Source organism: Brachyhypopomus gauderio, chromosome 3 (genome assembly GCF_052324685.1).
Source record: "Brachyhypopomus gauderio isolate BG-103 chromosome 3, BGAUD_0.2, whole genome shotgun sequence".
NCBI classification, from domain to species: domain Eukaryota; kingdom Metazoa; phylum Chordata; class Actinopteri; order Gymnotiformes; family Hypopomidae; genus Brachyhypopomus; species Brachyhypopomus gauderio.
This window is the reverse complement of record NC_135213.1, coordinates 25,289,145-25,307,055: the sequence shown is the minus strand read 5'-3', so window position 1 is coordinate 25,307,055 and position 17,911 is coordinate 25,289,145. Positions and strand designations below refer to the sequence as shown.

Here is a 17,911-nt window from a genome sequence, read left to right as displayed (position 1 = left end):
CAATTCTCCCCAAAGCAGTGCCACCCTACTGCTACAGGAACCAGGAGGGTGCTCGCTGGTGTGAATTTTGTGCATTCACGCATGGGTGTTTGTGTGCGCATGTTTGCAAGGCAGTTTATATGCTGTGAGTTCATCATACTCTGGGGAGCCGAAATTGAGTTCACACAGTGAATGTGAGAGGCTGCTTCAACTACCACAGTCGCTCCTCCTGAACTTACGCAGGCTGCTCTAAATCGTGGTGGTGACAGGGAGCTCTATGGGAGGCCCAGGAGGTGCCGTGGCAACTTCGGCCTCACCGCACACCACATGTAAACATTGATGGTCTTCCACACGACTCCCATGCAGCACGTGTCACCAGCACACGTGTCCGGCTGAATGGTGGTTGCTGTAGGATGGGGGATAGTAGATGGTGCCTTTCAGCTCTAGCAGTCTGTTGAGGCACACTTGTGTTACAAAATACGAACATGCCAGTCTCGAACTGATGCTGTTCAGGAAGCATTTTGCCATTTCTTTTTAGGCAGAAGAAAAGCATGAGATGGATGAACATACTCTTAAAAAGGCTCTCACGGAGCACACACAATTTGTGCCATAGTGACTACGCTGTTAGCTGGCAGCTGCTCTTCCCCAATATTGAACTGCATAATAACTGATGTGTTCACGTGTTTGTGCACGCATCACCTCCTGGCTTTTTGGAGAAGGACAAAATCAAAAGGACACGTGTCACAATACTTGTGTCTTTTGGTCTGAATACACGCGTTGGAGCGAGAGGAACCGGACTTGACTGCATCGGGCCGATAACCAGATCTGCATGATGAAGTCACCTGCTTCTTTTGTGGTCTGTCCTGCACCTCATATTATCCTGTCAACTCTTTCAGAGATAAAGTTGTCAGCGCTCAGCTGATGACAGAAATGTAATAAATGTGTTTGGCACTGAAGGTGGTTGGCAGGTGGGGGAAAAAGAGGGTCGTGACATTTTGATGGATGAGCTCTATTATCGCCACAGTTTGCTATAGCAATGTTTATTTTGCGCTTTAAAGATGATGCATTTATTGTATTTACCTGCTGGGTGTTGATGGGAGGACAGCTTGCAGGTGGCTGGTTAGAGTGGCACTGTCAAGAAAACAGTGTTTCCTGTTTCATCGTTGGCTGGCTGACAGCTGAGAGGTCCAACAGTGTCCAAGAGACTGCTTCAGCAAAGACGGTTTACAGGGAAGACAGTGTAGTGACTCTTCCTGAGGAATCAAAGTATTTTTTCAGTTTTTACATGATCATTGATTTGTGACTGGACTCCTTAAACCCTAAAGGTAAACAATCAGCTTGAACTTTTTGTTTAAAAAACAAAAAACATATCTGCTTTCTGTTTTAGGACTGCCTAGTGTAAGTGCGCTGTCTGCTGCTCACCTGTGTCAGTGTGCGCTTTCACACTGCACACTCATCCTGCCCTTCCTCCCCCTCCCCCACCCGCACAGCCCCTGCTGATGGCAGCTGGACTAATGACAGGAGACTTTTGTTTGGATGCATTAGCCCAGCGTGTCCCGATCCGCAGGATAGCCGATCCCAGCCTGTTGTGCTGGCTGTCACAGCCCGGGGTTCCACAGCCGCCTCAAGCATGGTGTCCTCTGGTTACTTTCAGATGGCAAAGTGGAGGTGACCAAAGAGGGGATGAAGCTGTGCACCATGGGACCAGGCAAGGTGTTCGGGGAGCTGGCCATCCTCTACAACTGCACCAGGACCGCCACTGTGCAGAGTGAGTGACTGTCTCTTCTCAAACTCCTGTTCAGTAGCCATGTAGGCGTGTGGCCGCTGGAGCGTGGCAGCCTGAAGGGCATGGTATCATCCTTACAGGCAGAGGTGCAGCTTTGACTTACAGCTCAGAAAAGGTAAGTGTTCATCGCCAAGATGAACACACACACACACACACACACACACACACACACACACAATTACATATACACAATCACATACGCACACATAATTACATACACACAATCACATACGCACACACAAATATGCACTCACACATACACAAACACACAATCACACACACACACACACACACACAATTACATACACACAATCACATACGCACACACAATTACATACACACAATCATGCACACACACACACACACACACACACACACACACACACATGTATTGGAAACCCCCTACAACTTCCTGAATACAGTAGCTTCTGTCAAGAAAGGGTAACCATGGAAACACACAGATTTTCTTTTGGTATTCTTTTGCTAATGTAGGTAGGGCAGCTACTCTCAAGAGTAAGTAGTAACCGTGGAAACACATGTACTCATGCTCACACATATGTGCATGCACACGCGCACACACACACACACCCACATGCGCGCGCAGACTCGCACAGACAGATAATCCTATTATAACAATATATAACCTAAAAGGTTACAAATTCCCCAGGACAAGCTATGAGAAGAATGAACTACTGATCCAAATTGATCTCAGTGACATAAATATTTCAGGAAGATACAAATACTGCTTATTTGCCAAACATGAATGCAAATCTGTCTTTAAATTGAACATATATGGGGAAAGAGCAATAAATAATTCAAAGGGCTTTTCCTCTTAGTGCTTTCCGTGCTTCAGATGTTGAAACAAGTACCACAGAGTCGTGGATTCACCCGTAAAACGTGATCAGCTGATTTGTATGCACGTTAGCCAAGAGCATTAATTTACCAGCATTGTTTAAATCAATTATTAAAAATCACAATGTAGAACGGCTCTGATCCCTCTCGCGTTACACCAGACATAAACATAACTGAGCTCTAGACAGAGATTAGAACTGCGACTGAGCTCAGCCTATTATCTGAGCCTCTGTTTTGCCAATTAATTTCGATCCATTGCAGCACTTATTCTGAACAGTTGTGAATGATAGTGAAAGCTCCTAAACACGACTAGAGAAATGGACCCCCCATCTTCCCAGAGACCCCCCCCTCTTCCCAGAGACCCCCCGTCTTCCCAGGGACCCTCTGTGTTCCCAGGACACTCTGTTATGGCCCAGAGCCAGTGCCCCACCCTTCTTCCTCTGGAAGAGTGCTCCGACAGACAAATCTCATTGTTTTTGTCATTCGACGCATCACTGCTAAGGCAATTCATTCTGCTTGCTATTCTCTCTCTCTCTCTCTCTCTCTCTCTCCCTTTGTGTCGTAGCTGTTACTTTATGGAAATGTGATCAAACTATTTTATGACCTGCTTGTTTTTGCATTTTAAAGAAATCCGTTTTTTATTTCACCTTTTCAAAAAAATACTTGAAACACTGTAAAAATGCACACACTATATATACATTTGCACATGCTTTCAGCAAGTCATAAGTCTTAGGAGGAGAGAGAGAGAGATGGAGAAACATGGGGGAAGTGAAAGAGAAAGAGAGGGAGAGAAACGGATCAGCATGACACAGACATTAAACTAGGCACGACGCAAGAGGAGAGATGCCTGTTGGGATTTTGTTTTGCATTAGTTGAACAGTTACCAGGTCTCTCAGTGCAGTTTTGTATCAAGGGCGCTGCTTTTTAAAGCACATGCAAGTGAATAGTGTGGCTCCTGTTAGAAAAGTGAAGATGTGCAGAAGAGAAGAGCCCTTATAATCTGAGAGGCATTATGATAACCTACATACATGCTAAAAACACCCATACTACAATCCCTCATTAATCCTTTTGTAGGCTGAGTGTGCATAGGTGTTATTAGCATTAACAGCGGTTAACTGGCTGGTGCTGAGGGATTTTCTTTGTGTTTTGTTTCAGTTTGCATGTGTGGCTGTCTGCGAAGTCGTGAGTTCGTCATACTCGCGCGCTTGTCATAATTGCGCTTTCGTTATACTGTCACTCGGATGACAGTCAGATGCTTACTCTGATAACTGTGCAACACTGACAAACCTCAGCAGTGTCTTAGCTTGGCTGTTCAAAAACAAGCCAGCCAAGATGAAGCTCCTGTGTGGCAGGTTAATTGCAGAAGGAGAACTTACACTCTGGGTCTCTGTTGTTTAAATGAATGAACCCAGCAGGTTAACCAAGTGAGAAAGAATACCTGGCTATGGAGACAGTGATTAGACCCTAGACAAGGCTTCTGCCTGCCCTGGAGTTCCCCTGTCAGACCAGGTCCTCCTACGTCTGGGACATGAGGGAGGCCGTTCAGCGTCACTGAGCAGTGCAGGAGCAGCTGCGCTATCTGTGTCTCTCTGATTTCCACCCTGCCACTCATTACAGGCATTAGGAAGTGAAGTTGAGAGAGAGAGAGAGAGAGAGAGAGAGAGAGAGAGAAAGAGAGAGAGAGAGAGAGACGGAGACAAAGACAGAGAGAGACAAAGAGGGATAGCTGTTCCAGACTGAGGGGAACAGAGAAGGACAGGGAGACGTAGAGGGACAGAGAGACAGAGAAGGACAGACAGAGGGATAGAGAGACAGAGAGAAGGACATAGAGACAGAAAGGGACAGACATGGACAGAAAGGCAGAGAGACAGAGGAACAGACAAAGGGATAGAGGGACAGGCAGAGACAGGGAGAGTGACAGTGAGAGGGACAGTGAGACAGAGGGACAGATAGATGGGCAGACAGACAGAGAGAGGGACAGTGAGACAGACAGACAGAGAGAGGGACAGTGAGACAGAGGGGGACAGACAGACAGACAGAGGAACAGTGAGACAGAGAGGGACAGACAGACAGAGAGAGGCATCGGCACCTGCTGGCACCCATTCACATATTAAGTGCTGCAAGTGCCTTGTTGCCATAGAGACCAGAGCATTTTGAAATTCTCAGGGGAGAATGAATGCCCCCACTTTCACACAGTGCCCTTCCATGGAGTCCATTTTTTCACGGTAAATATTACTTCAATAAATGCCACCTTTTTTAAAAACTACGGCTGCCACTCAAGCAAGAATTTTGAGTTTTGCCTTTTAAATGCAAAGTAATTTAAGAGAGAAAATGGTTTATTTATTTAGGGTTTATCTGGGCAGGGGAATGTTCTCCCATTATCTCCACTGGAGTGTGTTGTTGGGATCCTGCCTCTGAACTGGTTCTCCTTATGTTCACCCCCAAATGAAACCATCCACTGGGGCATAATTATGACTGTAATATCAGAAAGCATTGTTGAAACCATCTGCCTCTTCATTCCAAAGCTGCGTGCACTTCCTAATAGCTAATAAGAGAAGGGCTCTCTAAACCTCAGCTGCTTTGTTTTGTTGTACATCACTGTAGTGGATCATGACCACGAGCGCGTGTTCCCAGCTGTGCTGTCTCTCCACTCACACGCACATTAGGCGCTTTCCTGCTCTGCTCTAGTGCAACACGAGCTTTCAGAAGTTTGTCTTTGAGTTCATCTGTAGCTTGCAAAGCCTTTTCTCCTTTTTTCTCCCTTTTTCTACTGTCAGCCATTGATTTAATGAGGCATCCTACTACTGTCCCAGATTTACATGTAATTTCCTGTAAATTTTTTTACTACAAATCTGCACGAGGAACCAGACACTCCCTCACGAAACAGACCACAGTCTAATTGGGCTCTTGGAAAATGTGTTTTGATCGCATTCCCCATAAACAGCTTTGAAAACCACCTTCCTCGCTCATTGTAGATTTTCTCAGTCTATAACAACTCAGCTCAGCTCAGTCACCTAAAAGTACTTTTGAGCTGGGATTCCAGGCTAATCAAAGGCTAACAAGGGATGTCCTTGTCAGTCGGACATCCATCACCAGTGTCTCCAAGGACCATCCTCCTCTAAAGGCACAGAGCACTGTGTCCACCTCAGAAATCTTGAAACCAGCATGTTACTGGAACCACCTGTTTCCTAACGAGCATTATGGCATGACAGACACCACAGAATCAGTTCTATGGCACACGCCCCCCTCGCCGCTGTCCGCCTTCATGGCCCTGAGCTGCTTCACACCTCCTCTTCACACCGGCCAGTGTTGTGCCTGAGTCAAGCCAATATGTCCTGATCCCCGTCCCTCCACGTTGGTGCTCGGAAAATGAGCTACACCCCCCATCCTGACTGCACCCACACAGTGTCACCGGTGCCACCTGAACCTGCTTTGAGGTCTGCAGCTGACTGTGAGCCTGTGACAGTGGCCCTTACTTGAGGAAGGTACCAAATGAGCGTGTTTACTGAACATGGAAAAATAAACCATAAGCCACGTTCTGCTGGGATGTCCTGACTGGCTTTTCTGCTGAAGCTCACTGCCTGAAGCTTCTCTCTCTGCATCGGGCCGACACTTTAAGACACACACACACACACACACACACACACACACACACACACACACACACACACACACACACACACACACACCCCTCCGCTGTCTTGACACCCCTTCTCCCTGCTGTCAGAGGAGACAAAAGCAGTCCCCCACATCACAGGTGAATCACACAGCACGATGGTTTACTTTGGTACAGCACAGACAGCAACATTAACTATGCATGGCTTCATTTGAACCTTCCCGTAGAAACAACCTAATGAGACTCCACAGTAGGTACCAGAGACAAAGCTCCTTCTGAACTCCAACTCAGAATAATTCATTTTCCTCCAAAATGCAGATGCTCCATGAATGTGTTGTAACCCTGTCTCCTCTCTGCGCAAACTGTCAGCTGACGCCATGTAACAGTGAGCTGGCAGTAGACCAGGCAGCACCCACATTCAGCAGGTTCACAGGTGTAGCATTGTCCTCGTTAGGGACGTGTGCCACGGCGGCCGCTGACGGTGCCATGGTAATTACACCTTCTGCTTCCCCCTCGTCGGCCACCTCACCTGTGTTACAGTAAGCACACGCGTGCGACGTGGCCCGACGTGTTTTTTTTAGGTCAACTCGTTGGGCAGGCGGTAATGTTTGGGTAGCAGCTGGGGCCCTGTTACGCCGCCCCACCTGCCTGCAACAGAGGGCAGACCGGCTCCGCCTCCCCAGGTCACGGCATGTGTAAACACAGGCAGCTGGAGCCCAGCTGAGAGGGTCTGAACAGGGAGAACACAGAGCGCTCAAACAGAGTGAGTGACAGTCAGGGCCCGGCAGGGTGTTGAGGGGTGGTGGTGGTGGGGGGGGGGGGGGGGGGGGTGGTTGTGGGACTGAGAAGGCATTTTTAAGGGCTCAGTGAAGGGTGTACTCGCTCTGGGAAAAGCTCCTGTCTCCAATTCGGCTTCCCCCTGCATCAGGCGCAAAGACTTTCAGGCATACAGGACATTTCTTTTACATCCCTTCTGGGCTGCCTGCTTCATGTAGATGACTCTTTAGTAAACTTGTTCCTGTGTTTGTTAAGCAACGATGCTGTCATTTATGGCTGGGCGCAGTGCATTGACAGAGTTCTTAGCTAACGCTGATGGTGATCAGTGTTTACCTGCCACTAATGTCACTAATAGTCAAGTCAAGTCAAATTTATTTATATAGCACTTTTTACAACAGCCATTGTCACAAAGCATCTTTACACATGTCTAAGTACCTAGTGAGCAAGCTGCAAAGTTGACAGTGGTGAGGAAAAACACCATAAGGGCCTGAGGAAGAAACCTTGAGAGGAACCAAGACTCAAAGTATGGACCCATCCTCCTTTTGTCGCCAAATAATAGCAACAACGTTTGCCTCCAGTTGCAAACATGACCTAGAAATATAGCCAACCAGCATTGCATTTTGTTTTATGATTAAACACCTGGAATGTAACAAAATCTTCTCTCTCTGTAGCCACCCATTTCTGCTAATGCTAAAAACAACACAAACTAATTGACACCTTCAGCTCTTGGTGCTTTTAATGTAGTCAGTATTAATGTTAATATGTAAGAAACTGTGTATCATTACTGACTGCTTTCAGTCTTTATACTCTGGATACATTGCTGCTTCAGTATTTTCCTACATGGTCATAAAGTGCAGACTTGGGTTGTGAAGAATATCAGGTCTGTGCAGACACATTTCCAGCACAGACTACTGTGAAGGGTTAGTGCTGGTCTGTTTTCATAATTGTTCACCGCCCCTGCAAGCGCACACATTGGAGACATGGCCTCCAGCTGTAGTTATGGATGGACCCACACAGCAGAGACGCCTTTGTTCTTCTGACACAATTACTTGTGAGAGCTATATTAAAATGGAGCGTGACACAGATGAGACGTCACCTTGGCATGAGCAGGAACGTGAGCAGGTGTGGATCATGTAGCATTCTTATGATGGTATTCATAAACAGCCTTAAGCAACATTAACAGACAAGGTAGGAGTGTCTGTAGCTAGGAATGTCTCTCTGAGGAGGGCACACCTTGCTAGTGCTATTGTTCACTCCACTGCAATAGTCATATGGGTGCCAATCGTAGTCTTAACTCTGCACTTTGCACTTTTTATGTGGTAACTGGGATTCAGCGGAGGATGCTGAGTGGATGGTTTTGGTGAAGACAGCCCAGGGGCCTCGTCATGGCCTAACGCAATAACATTTGACAGACTTCTTCCTTTTTGTAAGTTGCATCTACACAGAGAAAGTACCAACTTAATTGTTTTTAACTCTGGAGACTAGGTACACCTCACCCCTGCTGGTATAAATCAGAACCTGGAGAGCTTATCCTGTGGTTGGCATTCTCCATCAGGTGATCATGGCTCTCATGAAGCCAGAGGTAAAAAGATCTCTGCTTGGATATGAGCTAACTGTATTCTACGTCCTCACATTCCAGGGCAGAGTCAGGACCTGTTCTCAATATCTGCCCATGTGCACACACAAACATGACTCCCACAGACACGTGTCTCTAAATCTCCATTAGATGTGCTCTCTCTGGGTCATGATTTACGACACCTCTGCCAGCAGGAGACGTTCTGCTTACAGCGTCTGACCTTTGGAATGTCTCTGTTCTTTTTGTGCCCAGTGTCCTCAAGACACTGTTCAGCCTGCACTCGCTGTTTATCTGTGAATCCCCTTTATCCTATTAACCCAGCCACCGTGCTGGTGCAGCACACCTGATTTGCTGATTTCTGCATTGACATATATACCGCTAGGCCTTTGTCATGTTTACTAGCGGTTTAATAATATCTCTTTTTGAGAGCCAATTGAATGAAGCCAACCGGTGGCACAGAAAACCCCCTTATGTGTCAATTAGTCTCCATGGTGACCTGTATGCTGTTGTTGGGCCTGAGAGAGATGAAAGGCATGGAGGTTTTCCTTTGATGGGTTGGAGACATGGAGAGTTCAATCTGATTATAACACATTCTCTGTTTTTCACCCATTCATGAGTAACAACACAGATGTAATTGCCATTTGCCCTGCTACTAGTCTTTGACTGGCCTTCTTTACCTCTTTCTCTGGACACAGGTGTTGGGCAGAGATCAGGCACCATTTTACAGCAGGGATGCTTGACTCATAGTGGGATGGAGTTGCCTTTACCAAAGAACAGATTGGAAGGGGTTTGGGTCAGTGCTGCTCTGGAAGCGGCGAGTCTGGGAGAGCTGCACCTGGGACCCGACCACTTAGTTTGAGAGCCAGATTTACAGGGAGTCTTGCAGTGAAAGCGCTTTACGACCTCATGGCATCCCGCCGTTTCTTTGGGCAGGTTGCACAGGTGCTCCACTCTGATCAAATCACAACTTTTTGTGACTTTGGATGGCTGGTTTATACTCTGCCGTGTTATACTCTTTACCTTGCTTTAAGTTGTGCTAGCACCAATCTGGCAGCATAAACTGAATTACTAAGGTTAAGTTGCTTCTTGCTCTGATGTGAATGCATTGCGGTGGAGGGCTGTGCGTAATGAAGTGATCCAGTGAGGGCTGAAATGAATAGCAGGGATCTGATGTCCCCACTCGACCCTCCGCTGTCCTCATGTCCCCTGGACATGTTCCCATTTACTTCATCTGCTAAAATTCAACCACAACGATCTTATACAGAATATATGTTATTATGAGACGATCATTCCTTGTCAAGAATAATAATAATAATAATTTTCTCCCCTGGCAGCAGCAGAACACTGACATATCTGCTCGTCACCCGTGTCACATACCATCCAGCTGCCGGGGTTTCACGCGCTACTAAATATATCTCACTTATAGCTCCCGCGTGTGCTGCAGGGAGCCTCAAACGAGCATTTCAGGAGGGAAAACCTCAGTCTTGTGGAGCTCACATACACTCATTTCAATTAGTACAGAACCATAGAGTAACAAAGTCCCTAACTTGTAATTATTTCCTCAGCTCGTTATATATGTGAATATGAATATGAAGGAAAGCAAAACAACAGAGACTCTTCCTAAACATACAATGCATTTACATTATTAATAGAATAGCAATACTTGTTGACTTCTGGCCCAGGAGGTGTGAGTCTTCATGTATAACGCACCTTATGCTGTTGCCAGGTGACTTAACTGTGCTTCTGGCCAACCAAATGGCTTTATGGACTTGGTAGGAGTGAGAATGTATTAGAAACAGGCCAGTAGCACTTTGGGAACCGGACATATTTGGGAATAGGAACAGGACATTTTCAGACATAAGTTCATACTTACTTTTGCATGCTTTTTTATAACTAATTAGTTTTAGTGATTTAAATGTAACATTTGTTCACATTTTTAACATTTGTTTCTTTTAGAACTTTTAGAAATAAAATGAACATGTAAAATTAAAGCAAGCTAAAATTAAATGAATACCAAATAGATAGTAAAAAGAAAGAAAAATAAATAAATAAAATAAAAACAGAACCTTTATAGGATATGCAGTAAATGAAAGAGTCCTAATAAACACTAACAAAGACAGCTCTCAGGGGGCTGCACATGTAGGAGTCATTTTAACTGATTAAGAGGTAACATATTGCACTTCATTTTAAGGCTCTGTAGAATATTCACCTCTGATTGTTCAGCCGAGGCATTCAGACGCATGTTATTTTTGGATAATGGACCACTAAACTGTAAAACTGACCATTTTCACAGACAACCAGTGCTTGGGGAGCAGTAGTGGATCCTTTCACTGTTTCTCTCCTGTTGTTCAATGGCACGCCACCGTGTATTGCGGTCAGAATATACACAACGCACTATATCAGAGCTTTTCTTGTCACATTCAGGTAAATGTTACCCATTTGCCGGTGGGATCATGTTTCTGTGCCGTAAGGGAGGTTACCAGTTTCCCTGACACAGGAGCAGTAACTGCAGAGTTTCTGTCACACCTCACAGAACATAGCTTATTGTTCCTGAGGCAGCCGCTCTTGAGTGATAGCTCTAATCTAGCACGAATATTTTCAGCTCCTCTCTACTAATTGAAAAATGTGTTGCGGTGGGAAGAAAGCACATTCCAAAATCTTACTAATATTGGCCACTGAATACCTTCCCAGTTTGTCTAATTTGAAATGCCTGTTGCGTACGCATGGTGATGGGCCTGTAGCAGCACTCGAGGTCTGAGATGAAGGCCTCAGCTGGTGCTGTGATGTTCTTTTTTAACCTCTGGTCACGATAATGTACAGTCACAATGTACAATCACAGTGTACAATCACAAAGGCAACTTTCGACTTCAATAAAATCAGATGTTAAAGGCTCGATTGAGTTTGATCCTTCATGCCATCACTAGATATTGAAGGGTTAAGCACCCATGACGTCACAGAAGAGTCATACAGATATAAAGATGATGAGGTGCCCAAACCCCCTCCCATCTGACCCCCATCTGCAGCACTCTGTACCCATCCATCTCACCTCATCCATCTCACCCATCTCACCCATCCATCTCACCATCCATCTCACCATCCATCTCACCCATCCATCTCACCCATCTCACCCATCCATCTCACCCATCTCACTCATCCATCTCACCTCACACATCTCACCCATCCATCTCACTCATCCATCTCACCTATCTACCTTATCCATCCATCTCACCCATCTCACCCATCCATCTCACTCATCCATCTCACCCATCCATCTCATCCATCCATCTCACTCATCCATCTCAACCATCCATCTCACCATGCATCTCACCATTCATCTCACCATCCATCTCACCCATCCATCTCACCTCACCCATCTCACTCATCCATCTCACCCATCCATCTCACCCATACATCTCACCTATCCACCTTATCCATCCATCTCACCCATCTCATCCATCCATCTCACCCATCCATCTCACCTATCCACCTTATCCATCCATCTCACCCATCCATCATGTGAATAGTGAACAATTAACATTTAATGTGGACTCACACGTGTAAGCTCCGAATGGAGCACGAGCATCACAAACACCTCTCACGCTGACACGGAATTTTAGACAAAGACGAGCACACGACACTGCGCAAACGCACATTAAATGGGTGAATTACACAGACCCACGTGACCTCGAGACAAGGCACAGGTGAAACTAACGAACACGCTCACAGACAACCCACACCCACGGAAGTACAAGCATGGACAAAACGACACGCAGACAACGTAGCGACACGCCCACAGGGAAGGGTCCGGAGCTGTTCCGTAACAGAACCCCCCGCCAGGGGCTCGCTACTCCCGGAGCGTCCCGCACAGCTGGAAAGCCCCAAACCAACACCGACGGGGAGGTCCGGAGCCGCTGGGATCACGAGCCTCTGAGAGCCGTCACCCCCGACGGCAGGAACCGCCGCGACCAGCTCTAGCACACCCTCCCTGGGAAGACAGGGGAAAATACATTAAACAAAGGCACAAGCACAAACACGCACACTGGAACACAGAACATAAAGGGCACAAAAGGGAACAGGGGGTTCGGGAGAAACACAGAGGCAGACATACAAACAGGAACAGGCAACCACAACAGTGTTTGGGCTGCCTGCCAAAGCGCAAGTGGTGGCGCTGTCCCTCCAGGGAAAGCAGGCTGAGCGGGCGCAGAAGGCGGAACAGGCGGCGGAGTCCCTTCGGTCTTCGGCGCCGCGCCTCCGGCGTGCGCAGCTCCTCCCGGTGCGCCCTTGGTCCTTGCGCCCGAGAGCTTCCCCTGCGGAGCCTTGGCTTTCCTCCTGGGCGCCACTGGAACCGGGACTCGGCGCCGCGCGCCGGCGAACCGCCGTGGCCTCTCCTGAGGCGAGCGGAACCCCAACCTTGGACCGCCGACCACGCCGGATCCCTTCCGCGCTACCGGGGTCACCAGCGCTTTGTCCCTCGATGTGTCCATGGGCTCCCCCTCCCCTTCCGAGACACACCGATCCAGGGACATGGGCTCCTCCTCCTCGTCTGAGACACTCTGGTCCAGGGACATGGGTTCGTCCGAGGCTGGGTAGCGTGACCAGCTCATGCTGCTCCTCTCCGACGGAGCCCGAGAGGCTTCTCTGCCTAGCAGACACCTTTTCTCTCCTCGCACGGTGTCTGCCGAACCCACCGAGGCGCTATCCTCTCACTCGCTCCTGCTGTCGAACCCGGACGGGGTCGAACCAACGGACGGAGGTGGGCTGGCGCTCCCTCCCTCCCCGTAGTACACCGTTGTCTTGGAGTACAGGGACGGAGGGAGACTGACGTTTTCCCCCTCTCCGTAGTACACCGTAGACTCGGAGTGTACGGATGGGGGAGGGCTGATGTCGTCCTCTGCCTTCTCGGGGCGCTCGTTGGCGTCGGGGCAGCCCGGTGGAGTGAGGCTGGTCTCTTGCTCCTCGTCCGACGCCTGGGGAGCCGCTGACGTGGGGGAAGGGCAGCTGACCTCGCCCTCACTCTCCTCGTCGGAAAACACGGAGGGGGGGGGGGGACTCTCTTCCTCTCCGGATTTCTCACTCCCGAACTCTTCTTCAGGAGTGAGGGCAAGGGCGCCTACGCTCACCACCAGAGGCTCACTGGTCTCCTCCTCCTCGGAGAAGACCAGGAGCGGAGCGCTGTCTTCCTCCTCGACACTGCTGCCCACTGCCATGGGCGGCAGCTCCAGGGACGCGTGGGGGTGTCTCTCCTCCCATGCGCGTACCGCGGATCGGCGGAAATGTTCCGCCGCCTCTGCGTCCTCCGTCTCGCGAGCTGCACAGAGCAGGTAAGTGCAGAAAGGGTCCTGCTTCATCTCCTGCTCGGTGACGGAGACTTCGCGGCGCCGGACTGGGGAAGAGCCGTGGTGACGCCGGCTCTTTCTTCTCCCCTTCGGTGCCCGGGTGGCGTATCCTGGCATACGTCCTCTTGTATTAGACTCGTCTTTATGTAACGGCGGGTGTAGGAGGCAGGCACCACGACGTTGTATGTGAACAATTAACATTTATTGTGGACTCACACGTGTAAGCTCCGAGCGGAGCGCGAGCATCACAAACACCTCTCACGCTGACACGGAACTTTAGACAAAGACGAGCACACGACACTGCGCGAACGCACATTAAATGGGTGAATTACACAGACCCACGTGACCTCGAGACAAGGCACAGGTGAAACTAACGAACACGCTCACAGACAACCCACACCCACAGAAGTACAAGCATGGACAAAACGACATGCAGACAACGTAGCGACATGCCCACAGGGAAGGGTCCGGAGCTGTTCCGTAAAAATGGCAAGGAAAAGAACTGAGACACAAGGCAGGAAAACCATACTGTCAATAGACAGGAAGACAAGACAGATATAAATAATATTTGACAACAAATAATATTCTCACATTCCTGCCTTTTCTCCAACTAAAATTAGGATGCAGTTCTATGTATATGTTTTTAACGTGTCTTTAGAGTGTGGAAAGAGGTGTCAGCTGTGGTGTGGAGTGAGCATGAGGCGGAAACATTCACTGAGAAGAGCACCATTTAAGGGCATATTGTTTAAGTGTCTGGAGATGTGATCAGCTGGATATTTAGTTGTATAAGTGTAATACCACTGGCTGCAATTGGTGTTTTTTCTCATCAATTGGACATGCTTTTCTGCAAATACATGAAATGTTAGTGTGTCATTGTTAAAGTATAATAGAGTGATGTGAGAACATGTCCTCCGTTAATATGTCCATTAACGCCTCGTCAATTTTCATATTGAGCTCAGCCGTCAGCAAAACAATCAATTCAACTGAGAGTTCTAAACAGAGACTTGGAATAATTGATGGCACAACCACAGCCATAGCCATGACAAGGCTGCTTCATTGCTGTCGAGTTTGTACCTGGGTATCACACAGGGTCTTGGGTTTGTCTTCCTATCTGGGTGGAGTGTCCATGTTCTCCCTGTGTCTGGGTGGAGTGTCCATGTTCTCCATGTGTCTGGGTGGAGTATCCATGTTCTTCATGTGTCTGGGTGGAGTGTCCATGTTCTCCATGTCTGGGTGGAGTGTCCATGTTCTCCCTGTGTCTGGGTGGAGTGTCCATGTTCTCCCTGTGTCTGGGTGGAGTGTCCATGTTCTCCATGTGTCTGGGTGGAGTATCCATGTTCTTCATGTGTCTGGGTGGAGTGTCCATGTTCTCCATGTCTGGGTGGAGTGTCCATGTTCTCCATGTCTGGGTGGAGTGTCCATGTTCTCCATGTGTCTGGGTGGAGTATCCATGTTCTTCATGTGTCTGGGTGGAGTGTCCATGTTCTCCATGTCTGGGTGGAGTGTCCATGTTCTCCCTGTGTCTGGGTGGAGTGTCCATGTTCTCCCTGTGTCTGGGTGGAGTGTCCATGTTCTCCATGTGTCTGGGTGGAGTATCCATGTTCTTCATGTGTCTGGGTGGAGTGTCCATGTTCTCCATGTCTGGGTGGAGTGTCCATGTTCTCCATGTCTGGGTGGAGTGTCCATGTTCTCCCTGTGTCTGGGTGGAGTGTCCATGTTCTCCATGTGTCTGGGTGGAGTATCCATGTTCTCCATGTGTCTGGGTGGAGTATCCATGTTCTTCATGTGTCTGGGTGGAGTGTCCATGTTCTCCATGTCTGGGTGGAGTGTCCATGTTCTCCCTGTGTCTGGGTGGAGTGTCCATGTTCTCCATGTGTCTGGGTGGAGTATCCATGTTCTTCATGTGTCTGGGTGGAGTGTCCATGTTCTTCATGTCTGGGTGGAGTGTCCATGTTCTCCATGTCTGGGTGGAGTGTCCATGTTCTCCCTGTGTCTGGGTGGAGTGTCCATGTTCTCCATGTGTCTGGGTGGAGTATCCATGTTCTTCATGTGTCTGGGTGGATTTTCCATGTTCTCCCTGTGTCTAGGTGGTTTCTCCCAGGGTCTCTGTCTTCTTCAAACAGTTTAAAAACGTGGAGGTTAGGTAAAAAGCATGTGTGTGTGTGGGAATGACTGTATGCCTGAATGCCCAGTGATGGATGGCACTCTGTCCTGTGTTTTGTCTTCTTTTCCCTTCTTTGCCTAGTGCAGTCCCCCAGGCAACTGCTGCTTCTAGCTGAGAGCATGCTGCGTTTCACTTCTGTGTTGATTGTATAGTGTCCTCACCTACCAAGAAAGGTGCTATATAAGTGAAACTTCATATCATAAAAACCCTAGTGGATCATACAAGGAGTATATGATTGAAATAATGCCCTGATGTGTATCATGCTGGCCTTTTATATATTTCTATATTCCTCTGAATGCAAAGTGCAGGATCTACTGATGTAAAGTCTGGATTAGTGTCAAGGCATTTGACACTTGTCACTCATTTTGCAGAGTCCACATCACAAAAGACTTTACAAGTTGCATTGTGTAAGTCTCCTCTTCTACATACAGTACATCCTTAGCCTCCACAATCAGCTTTCTGGTTTCCTTGAATTCATCTCAATGTAGGAACTGATCTCTGGTGACGGTTATTGCTCCTGGTCCAATTTTACATCCATAGTTAGTTACATAGTTCATGGATGGCCTAAAAGGGGGAATATCCATTAAGATAATGACCACAGCTGCTTCTCTAAAAAGGCAGAGGACTCTACCATGACTACTAAGGAATTATTCAGGTCAGGAACTGTCAACAGAGATACCTTGTTACGTGTGCCACATAATTTAGCTGCACAGTTAAAGACAGCTCTTAATTTGTCAAGTCTCCTTGGATGTTATACACTGCTGTGAGGTATGAACCAAGCATACTCGGGCTGACCCTCCATCGCTCCTGTTAATTACAATCTCCATGCAACATTTATAGTGATTGTTATATTTTTGAATGCTTCATTGCCAACTTCTTATTTCATAACATTCACCATAACTCTGTGTTCACTATGATTGACTTTAATCCCCACCCATCCGAGTGAGAATTAGATGCTCCTATTATACTCCATCTTAGCTTAGTCCTCTATGCGAATGGGTCATTTCCACCACCAGCGATGAACCTAATTAACCAAAAAAATTGGGTTAGTTCAAACCACGATTCAGACTGTTTCTGCACACTTTAAATCAGTTTTTTGTCTCGCTGTGTCCATTTTAAACCCCTCCGGTAACATTTTACGTTCGCCTCTTTTATTTTTTGTTCACAATGTATTTCAGCACTGTGAAAGCTATATCAAGACATACAAGCACAAACCTTTAACTTTCACAAATTCATCACAGTTCAAATGTGAATAAAGTTTAGCAAACTTCAAATTACACAACTTGTGCAAAGAAACATATTATCAATATGAGACAATGAAAAGCACAATGACAAAAGCAAAACTACAGGAATTAAAACCGACACCTAGAAGGGCAAATGAACATAGGTACTATATCATGCAATGGAAAGTACAGTGACAACAATACAAAATATAAGTGCAGGTGTTTTACTGTGCAGTGCTAAGTTCCATATTTGCAGTGTTAGTGTCAGTCTCTGTGGTAATTTAAGTACTCTGCAAGTCGTCCATGAGACTTTAAGCATGAAATTACCAAACTAAGTAAACATAATGAATAAATAATCCCACATTGCACTCTGCTCACCAAGAAAGGCAAAGTACAACATGATAATCCATTCTTTCATCACATTAAAATGTGCAAAAATAGGCTCAAATGCAGATTTTTTACAAGAGTAACCTTTGCCAAATAAATTCATGTAGATCAAGGCAACATGAAACAGCGAAACCTACTGTTCACTTTAGGTTCCTCTTAAATCTCTAAAAATCCTCCTGAGATCCTGCTTAGCTTCTCACCATGTTCATATTCTT

General features: G+C 47.2%; 1 protein-coding gene across 4 annotated transcripts in view; it reads left to right on the top strand.

The window, feature by feature from the left end:
• prkg1b (protein kinase cGMP-dependent 1b) overlaps nucleotides 1–17,911 on the top strand; it is an 82,393-nt gene that overhangs the window by 20,909 nt on the left and 43,573 nt on the right. For all 4 annotated transcript variants that reach the window (XR_013130093.1, XM_077000632.1, XM_077000630.1 and 1 more), the window contains exon 3: nucleotides 1,634–1,747. Coding sequence is in view for 3 of the 4 variants with exons in the window: in XM_077000632.1 (XP_076856747.1) it covers nucleotides 1,634–1,747 (114 nt within the window). In the remaining variant the exon portion in view is untranslated. The remainder of the gene's footprint in view (nucleotides 1–1,633; nucleotides 1,748–17,911) is intronic.